The sequence below is a fragment of the Microtus oregoni genome, unplaced genomic scaffold (genome assembly GCF_018167655.1).
Source record: "Microtus oregoni isolate MIOR12 unplaced genomic scaffold, Mior012 000025F_ref0000491, whole genome shotgun sequence".
Lineage (NCBI taxonomy): Eukaryota > Metazoa > Chordata > Mammalia > Rodentia > Cricetidae > Microtus > Microtus oregoni.
In genome coordinates this window covers 35,229,914-35,240,220 of record NW_024543084.1, presented here as the reverse complement: position 1 = coordinate 35,240,220, position 10,307 = coordinate 35,229,914, and the positions used below count along the sequence as shown (strand labels likewise).

General features: G+C 39.5%; 1 protein-coding gene across 1 annotated transcript in view; it reads left to right on the top strand.

Annotated features, from left to right (window-relative positions):
* Nucleotides 1-210: 210 nt before the first annotated feature.
* The window catches only part of LOC121462568 (probable ATP-dependent RNA helicase DDX60), a 129,528-nt gene continuing 119,431 nt past the window's right edge, over nucleotides 211-10,307 (top strand). Inside the window, exons 1-2 of the mRNA XM_041674204.1 lie at nucleotides 211-305; nucleotides 1,334-1,404. Coding sequence (XP_041530138.1) covers nucleotides 211-305; nucleotides 1,334-1,404 — 166 coding nt within the window. The remainder of the gene's footprint in view (nucleotides 306-1,333; nucleotides 1,405-10,307) is intronic.

Below are 10,307 nucleotides of genomic sequence, written 5' to 3'. Positions count from 1 at the left end.
GAACGTGGAAGGAAGACGCCAAGGATAATCTCCTTGTGTGTTTAACTTTGTCATGTAGTGGGTTCTCCTGAAATAGTAAATCCATTAACTATCTAAAAATTAAAACTTCTGCCAAATTGAGTGGAGATCAGAACTGCTTTCTTACTCCATAATTAAAAATTGCCATGTGCCTATGGTGTGTATTAAAGATAAAGTCCAAGGCGTAATGAAATGGAGACTAAATATAACAAATGTATAGCAATAGACGCTGAGCTGACACATCAAGATCGTCTAGCAAATAGTTCCCTGGAAAAATCAAGCAAATGGTGAGTGAACATTTGTCTAAAGCAAGCATGAAGCTTTCATAACTGTGAAAAATACGTCACAAATCCCTTTGTTCCCTATTGTGCAGCAGCTCTCTAGGACTTAAGCTATATTGTTCGGTCATTAATAACAAAGCGAGTCAGGGAGAGTCAACAGCTTCTCTTACCCAAGATCATCTTCTAGAGCAAGATCTAACCAAGATTGCCAACTAGCATGTGGGTTGAGGCATATGAAAGGTCCCGGGAAATTCATAAAGTACTGGAGTCTTTATTTGGCTGCCATAACTTTTGGTCTAGTTTCATTTCTGAAGGCCAATCCTGATAGCGGAGTTGGGCTTTTGTTCTGCTCTGATCCTTGACACCATTGCTTCCATAGCCCATGTCCCCTTCCATTCATCAGTTAGTAATTTTACAGCTTACTCTTCATAGCACAAGAGTGGTAACCCTTTCTAAAGTCCAGCTGTCTCAGCTTACCTTTGCTGGTGCCAGAGAGCAGTACAGATGGGATAATCTACATAGAACAGAAGTTGACTTTGCTTCTCAAGGCTGGGAAGGCGGAGGTGCCAGCAGGCTCATTGACAGTGAAGGTCCTTTTACTGTTCCTAAGCTGTCGCTTGATTCCTGTGTCCTCTGGCAGAGACACTTCATTACGCAGTACAAAGTGGAAGATAAGGGTGTTTATATAAGGGCATCTAATCCTATCCAAAATGTCAGAACCCTAAATTTCGCTTCTAAAGGTCACAGTGCCAATATTGTTGCATCAGGAATACATTTTAACACTTTTGTTTTTTACCCCAGAACTAAGAAATTTAATTTTAAATTAGAGATCAAGACAATAGAAGGTGTACACCAGTCAGCATGCCTGCCAGATGAACATACAAAGGAATAATTGCTTTTACGGATCATAGAAGGGAGAGTCCCTCAGCCTGAGGTGCCCGCCTCAACACGAATTTTGGAAAGAACAAAACGTTCAAATCTTAGCATTGATTAAACAGGTAAACACTTGTTTAATATGCTTTTTATCCTCTAAGGAAAGACAAAACTGGAGAGGGCAGAAATGGAGAGGGAGGAGATAGAAGAAACCTAAAAGTGGTGGAAAGTGGTAAGTATGAGGACCGGTTCAAATTACAAATCTTTAGCGCTTACAGAAGGAACTAAGTGGTGATGGAAAAGGAGTGGTTCGCTCTGGGATCCCAGAGGAATCCAACAGTGGGAGGCTTTAGACCTTCCCTTGTACATAACATTAGTCAAGAACTCCATTATTGTTAATGGTATTGGCGCAGGACCTAGGATCTGGATTGTCTGTGAGAATCTGCATTAGATGCCCATTTTCCATTCCTGCTTTAGACAGCTAGTAGGCTCCTTCTCATGCCTGGGGAAAGCCGGAGGCTGCTCCTCGGGACTTTACAGAAGATTCTGGTACAGAGATGCAAAGCATAGAAGATATCAATAAAGAGACCATGGGAGAAATGTACTATTTTCTCACTTACTCTCCTTTTGTCTCCTCTCATCTCTAGGAGTTGGTCAGTTTATGCCCTTTATTGAACACATTTTTTTTTCTCACTTCATTCTAGGAAACCTGCATCAGTAAACAAGCATGGTACGACAGCAACAGAAATAGATGATTGGATAAATCTTATCAAAAAAACAGTAAAAATAGAGACACGAGGTTCTTGCAGAACTGATCTAGTCAGTGATCTATTAACTGGCCTAGAAATGAATCCTTCAAGCATGGCCAGTCTTGTGACATCTTCCTCTGACATTGTATCTGTCTTAGATGCACTTCCCAGAATCAAGTGTGGCACCAATTGAGATTATCATCATCTGCTTGTTAGTGAACTTCAGAGTTGTCGCCCATAAATTCAGTTTCCTGAGGGCTTGGTTAATCTACCACACATACGCAGCCTGATTGTGTGGGCAGTCTTCTGGGTACAGGACACTTGAAAGTTTGTGTATGTGCACAAAATGATTAAAGCAAAAGGACCAAACACCAAAGTAATAAAACAGCATTGAGCCAGGCAGTGGAACGGCATGCTTTTAATCCCAGCATTTGGGAGGCAGAGGCAAGCGGATCTCTGTGAGTTCATGACTAGCCTGGTCTACAAGAGCAAGTTCCAGGACAGGCTCCAAAGCTACAGAGAAACCTTGTCTTGAAAAAATAAAACAAAACAAAAACAAACACACAAACAAAGAACGAAAATTGTATGTGAAAAGTGAGAACAGATTCCATATTTTATATTCATATGTTAGTATTGGTCACTGTTGGGTATTATATGCTTCCTCCCTCAGAGCTGGGAATTGAACCTAGCACTCTAACACAAAGATATATTTCTAGCACCAGAAATCTCATTTCAAATCTGTATAAATAGGGTAAGTGTAGAGAAAAATTCTATACAGAGTCAAAATAATCTCTATTAATTTACTTAATTTAAGAAAAATAAACACATGTCTTAACAAAGCCAAAATAAAATGATGTATTCTATTATAATCACATCATTATTTGCTAAGTAATATCAAATAGTAAAGGCACACAACAGTGTCTTGAAGAGTAATATGTAATATTTGATGGATTATTAACCAAAGAAAGAAGTTCTATATTAAACTAAAATATGCTACAACTTAAATTTATCCAATTTAAAAGTTGCCTTACCATGCAAAGATAAAGGTTTTAATTCATACATTAATAAGTTGAAAGGGGAAAGTCCTATGGCTAATTCTATAGATTTTTAACAAGTTTTTGAACAAAATTCATCATCCATTTTCATTTGAAATATAATTTTGGAGGGCAAGGAAGTGGTTCTAACTTATTACATTTTTAAAGTATATATGTGCATGTGTATGTATGATTGTACATGGTACATATGTACACATTTAATCATGTATGTATGTCATGTTCTATAGTACCTAGACATAAAACAACAACAAATAGTACCAATGAATATACAAGTCTTTTTCTAAGATTAGTTTATTTAATATACATTGGGGTTTTGCTTACATGCATGTCTGTATGAGCGTGTCAGATCCCCTGCAATTGGAGTTATAGACAGTTGTGAGCTGACATATGAGTGCTAAGAGTTAATCATGGGTCTTTTGGAAGAGCAGGCAGTGAGCCATCTTTAGCCATCTCTCTAGTCCCTATGTAAGTCTTTTTAAAAAAAATATTTTCTTTTATTTATGTGTCTGTATGTGTATCTGTGTGTGGGTGTATATACACATGTGTTCATGAACCCACAGAGCCTAGAAGTTAGAGTTATAGGTGGTTGTGAACCTCTGATATAAGGGCTGAGAACTGAGCACAGGTCCTCTATGGAGCAGTAAGTACTTTTAGTCATTGAGGCATGTCTCCAGGTCCTCCAAGCAAGTCTCAACAAATGTGGAAGATAAGATGAGGATGCAGGACTAGAAGAAATGGAACGGTCTATCCCATTCCTATCACAGAAAGAATTGATTTTTGGGACAAGTTGGTTTCGTAAGAAAAAAAATATTCTGCAACCATCATGGACTCAATCCCAAAGGAACTTGGTCCTGTGGAGTTAGAAAAGCAATACAAAAAGCAATACAAAGTTTCCCCCAGATGAATGTCCAAAGCCAAATATACAAGAAGACTGTGTAAAAGGGACACCTGAAGTAGGCTGGAGCAACAGATGCTTTTGGATGCAGATGTGTGAACAGTCCCTTGAAAGGCAGGGTTGTTTTTTTTTTTTTTTCTGTTTTGTGCAATTCCATTGATCTCTCTTTTGTTATCGATTAAAGAACTGGGCATGAGGTCTGAAAAGTTGGTTCACACGTTAACACTAGGAGAGGCCCAGAGTTCAGTTCTTAGCACGTAGGTGGAGTGGCTCACAGCTATGTGTGACTCTGTCTCTAGGGACTCCAATGCCCTCTTTTGGCCTCCGTAGGTATGCACAGGCATACATGAATGCACGCATGCACACACACTCTCTCTTTGTCTCTCTGTCTCTCTCTGTCTCTGTCTCTCTCTCTCTCTCTCTCACACATACACACACACACAAAGACACATACACAAATAAATAAAGTAAGTAAATACAATCTGAAAACGAACTGTATTTATATTTCACCTTATTCAGCAAATGCTCTATGGGGAAATGGAGTGGTTTGCAAAAATAAGTATACGTGTCTATAATTACAGTTCCTATTCCTCTCCTGGTATACAGTACACTCAGTCTACATAGTGGTTCATGTTTGAGGAAAAAAATGCATTAACTGGGTCAGGGTGGATAGAAAACTTCACTGCAGTGTGAATACCATGCAATTACTTCTTAATATAACATCATAAATTATCTTGAGTGTTGCTGTGTCTTCCTCTGTGTGATATCTTTATTAATATGAAATATTTTTAAAGTGCATTTGAAAATAGAAAAGTAATACATAAAAGATAGCTTTAATTTACCATCTAATAAGAAAACTTCTTTTGCCAGTTGTTATTGCTGGAAAGTAAAATTTGAGGAATCTATTTATCCCCCCACCTATATTTTTTCCTTTGAAATCCATATCCGATTGCTAACTAAAGAAAGCATGACAAAAAAAGATTCCATCTACTCAATAAGTATACATCACATCAAACCATCGTTTGTCATGGGTTAACTTATTAATGAATCATAATTCTTCAAGTTCTTTGGCCGTAAAGTAGAGAGTAGTCATTTAAAGAAACTATGGCTTTTGCGAGTTTTGGTTTGGGGATTAAAAACAAACTTTGTTGATTTCAAATAGCTTAAATGAGGTTCCCTCTCTTGCTAGTTGGCCCCTGACTGCCTGTTTGCAAATTACCACTGGACTACAGTCTGCAATATGAACATCCATCTTCATCTGGCTTCCTTTGAAATGGCATATCCTTTGACCTACTCTATCCTAGATCTACTGAGGATATAGCCCTAATTAAAAGATGCATGCCATATAAAAATATGCAGTTCTACATTATTTATAAGAGCACCCCCAATGCACATGTAATTTATGGAATGACTTAGTAAACACACTGAATTTTTAAGTAACCATAAAATGTAATTTTTTATGGAGCTATTTATATTACAAAGAAAAAGTAAGACAAAAAAAGAATTTGTGGTTTGAGTATGAAGCCTAAACCTAAAGAGTCTTTACATGATTAAAGTTTAAATGCAAAATAGGACTTCCCTAAGTTGTATGAGTTCCTGCCCCCTCTCTCCAGTTTTATTCATTGGAGGAGAAAGGCAAGCCTAGCTAGATGCTTAGAAATGGCTTTAGCAAGTCATTTGACTTAAAGGCAGAACCTCAGTGTTTTGTTACTTCTGAAGTTTGCATTTTTCACCACTCACGGAAGGACTTGGTAAGGGAACAGCAAACTTGTGAGTGTGGAGGTCACTGTCAGACAACTGCAAACAGCTGTGTGGGCATTTCAGCAGCTGCTCCCAAAGAAGTACCCCGCTGAAGGATGTGGCTGTCACTCCCTAGGAAATCAGAAAGGAAGAGGAGGACAAAGGAGGAAATCAGCTGTTGGACCAAAGGAGGATTTAGACAGTGAAAAAATGCCAACCATGAAAGACAGTTGCTGAGCCACAAACAGCCCTGAGCCCCACCCACCACGACTTGCAGGCCCAGCAATTTGCTCAGCTCTTGCTATTTTGGGAAGGAATTTCCACAGAGTTGGCTTATCTTCAGCTCTGAGGTTTCCTCTGATTGAATGATCAACAGGTGTCAAAAAAGGCTGTGGCAGAAATATCGCAGACCCAGTGAGCTCGTTTGACATCTGTGGCTGTAACTGTAGTGTCACTGCGGTGGGTCATTTCTTAATCAAGGAACCGTTCTGGAGAATAAGGGCTAAATTAATGTTTTCAAGCTCTACTGGCCACTACTGTTTTGTATTTGGTAATAGTGTATATTATTTTTGCTTATAAGTTGAATATTGCACTGTGATTATGCAACTGAAGTCTAAATGAAAACAGTAGCAGGAGCAGTGATAAAACCAAAGATCAGTTTTCCTCTCAACAGAAGCACTTTGAGGCAGGTGGTCGGTGTTTCATATCATCACACTGCATGGAATTACTGTTGGAAGTTTTTTACAAAAATGAATTTAAGCCTGTGTCCTGTTTTACTCCGTTTTTGTGTGTCCCAATGCCTTTCAGACAAAAGGAAACTCATCTCACCTTAGAATTTCCCAATAGGTGGCATCCTGGATTAGTTTCTGCTCTTCTCTTCTCTAGAGTTCTACACTCCCCCCTTCCACTTGTTGCTATTCACATCAGTGCATCCAATCCTCATTAAAATTGTCAGGCACAATTGCTCTGAATCGATATTCTGTCTCCTACTTGCTGGGGAAAGCGAAACCGGGATGGCTCCTGGGAGGAGAAACGAAACCAAAGTTCTTCCTATATGTGTAGAAGCTGAGGTGCTGACAGTGCCCAGACCTCTGGAGTCCAAGGTCCAGTGTCTTCCGGAAGCTCCTACTTGAGTGCTGTACCCTTCTCTCCCCTCCATGCCCATGTTTGTGTCCAGGATCGGTGCTCCCAAGTGAGGATGGGGGATGCATTTGTGAACTGGTAATTACAAGGCACTTTTCAGGGTGTGTACATGAGGAGTGTCCTTAGGCAGAGGCCTAGAATGGAGCTGTCTGTCTTTATGGGTCAGACTAGGAAATTAGAAAAAGGAATCCTCTACCCCCTCCATTCAGAGAATCACTTCTATGTAACACAGATCTTTGGAGACTCAGATATACTTCCTGCAAGCAGTGGTGTGCCATCCAATGAATCAGAAGTTGGCATGTTAACAACAGTTGTTGCACATGCAAAAATAATTGAAGATGAGTTTTTGCAGGCTCCTGTCTGACCATTTCTATTCAAAAGATATTGGGAAGCCAGAGCTGTTACACAGAGAAACCCTGTCTCAAAAAACAAAAGAAAATTCAAAAAAAAAATTATATGGGGAGTACTCTGGTGTGCATCCTTCCTTATTTTTTTTTTTATGAAAAAAGCATAAAAAGAGCTGGGTGTGGTGCAGTAAGTCTGTAATGCGAGCACTGGCAATGCTGTGGGAGGAGAATTGAGAGTTCTAAGCTAGCTTGGGCTGCAAAGGGAGACCTTAAAAATATTTCTTTCTGTAACTTTTATCATCTATCTATCTATCTATTTATCTATCTATCTATCTATCTATCTATCTATCTATCTACTTACCTACCTATCTATCATCTATCATGTTTGTCTCTTTATATTTATTGTTTATCATCTATCTATACACATCTATATCATCTAAAATATCTCCAAAATTGTCATATTTTGTCCCTTGTCTACCTATCTGTATCTGTTCATCAATCTATCCATCTTCTCTCATCTGTGCATCTGTAAATTATATACCTTTTAGACATATGGATTTTGTGCTGGTGTACAATGTGCTTTCCACACTTGATTCATTGGTACACAGCAGTCTCATTTAGCAGTCACTGGATGTTATCTGTTTGTATACGATATCATAAATAATTATTTTATTTCAAGCAGAAAAGAGGGCAGGAAGCCAAAATAAACACTCTTCTCTACTTCCCCTTTAAAAAGCATGTAAGCTTTAAGTTTTTCTGAGGGTCATCATACAAATATATACTGATAATTTTATTTCTTGATTGCTCATATATTATATACTTACAATCCTATTTATTGGTTTACTATTTTAGAAGAAGTTGTTGACTTCTAGCTCTGAAAGCTCTGCATTTCCTCTTCTGATACCGGTTACACATTTACAGAATTCTTCCCAAGGTTGGCCTTCTGGATTTTAACAGTGCAGTAATTTTTACTAATTATACTATAGTGTGCATGTCAGGATAGATCAAAGTCTACCCTTCTTCCTGCTGCAGGCTCATTTCTGTTCCTTTGAGGATAGAGAATATGGGTTCATTTTGTGGGCACAATTCCTTTTAGGGTAGCTTATGGTTTATCTGGAAATACTTTTCTTTAAAGATTACTGACACCTGACCTTCTCTGTTCTAGTTGGTGCCATGCTTCATGACACGTTTCACTCGCAATGATTTAGATTGTGTTAAAAATAAAATGTAAAATTATTTTAAAGTGTATGTATGTGTGTGTATCTGTATTGGATTGGGTCTGTGCGTTTAAATGTAGGTACTTGTGGAGGCTAGAGGCATTGGACCCTCCTGGAGATGGAGCTACAGGAACTGCCTGTGATGTGGGAGTGTCATATATCAGTCTGTTGATTTCATTGGTTAAGCAATAAAGAAACTGCTTTGGCCCTGATAGGTTAAGACATAGATGGGAGGCGTAAACAGAACAGAAGGCTGGGAGAAAGAAGCTGAGTCAGTGAGTCGCCATGATTCTCCCACTCCAGGCAGATGCAGGTTAAGATCATTCCTGGTAAACCAGCTCGTGGGCTACAGCAGATGATTAGAAATGGGCTAGTCCAGGTGCGAGAGCTAGCCTAGAAGAGGCTAGATAGAAATGGGCCAAGCGGTGTTTAAAAGAATACAGTTTCCATGTAATTATTTCGGGTAAAGCTAGCCATGGGGGGCGGCCAGGTGCTGGGGACGCAGCCCCACCGCTCCTATTTCAACATGCCTGGTGTTGGTACTGTGAACAGAACCCAGGTCCTCTGGAAGGGCATTGAGTTCTCTTAACTCTCAAGTCAACTCTCTAGCGTTTACATTTTTGTTTCTATTCTCAATTCGCAGGAATGTATATCAATATATGTTGCCCAATTGCCATGCGTGATATGTGCTGAGAAGCTAACCCTGCAAGTAAAGCTGTGGCCAGTCCCCATTTCAAACCCAAGTATGTTCATCCCAAGGTGTCCTCTACGGCTCTCTGTCTGAGGCTGAACGGGTTCCCCCAACTCTGTGACAGGGAGGGGGAAAAAGCCTAACAATGAAAATGCTATGCCTTTAGAACAGTTAGAAGGTAGATTGTTTATAGCGGGTGTGACCATTGCTTATTGCATGCAATAGAAGCACCTGCGTGGGGCCAGAGAGATGGCTCAGCAGTAAGAGCACTTGCTGCTCTCGCAGAGGACCCAGCTTGATTTTCACCACCAACATCGGGACTCCCACAAACAATTTTAACTCCAGTTCTAAATTGGGCGCCCTCTATGACTTCCCTAATTAGGCACTGTATGCATATGATAAACACACAAGCATAGAGACCTATACACACACGCATATACACACACACACACAATAAGGAATTAAAAAATTACAAAGTGATTGCACTGTGTGAGAGGAGTGGGAAGTTCAGCTGTAGGAAATTCTGCCTTGGGAGGCTCAGTCATGGAGGCAAAGCTCACCTGGGAACTCCGGTCATGTATGAGCACCCAATTAGATGATGTGATCTCTACTTAGGACTATTTGTTAGTTTCATTTCAAAACTCACCCCTCTGCTCTGCCTGGGGACTTCTTCTGTTGGGAACTCTACCTGTTTGCTTTATAGGAGACTCCTCCAGTTGACTTTTGCTGGATGTTTCCTCTTCTTACTTTGATAACATGTTCCGTCTTTCTACCTATCTGCTACTTGCACTTTGGTTTGTTATATATTCAGTAAGCTCGCTCATTCAAAACCAAAACAATGACTACTGTTGACCACTGTCCATAATCCCCAGCACACCTTGCCTAGAGCTCACCAAGTCTTTGTCTGCTTCAGTGCTTTTTATATTTAGATTTTAGGTTTTTGCAAGGCTGTTCTGTTCTTACTGCATGGGCTTAATCTGAAAGATCTCTTTTTGGGGTACCTTCTTTTTAGTTAAGATCCTTTATAACACTTCTGTTTTCTTAACACTAAGCACAGCTTGTAAAACTTGGTTTTGGTTCTCTTTTCCTGGTATTTCCATTATTAGCAGACTATCCTTGTCCTCTTGATATACCTTCACCAAGCACAACCTCTGACCATGGCAGCAGATGCACAATAGCTGTTGATTGTCTACTTTCTTCCCTTTCTTACTTAACAATCTTGCATCATTTTTGAGAACTAACCTTATTCTTTCTATCTATCTATCTATCTATCTATCTATCTATCTATCATCTATCTA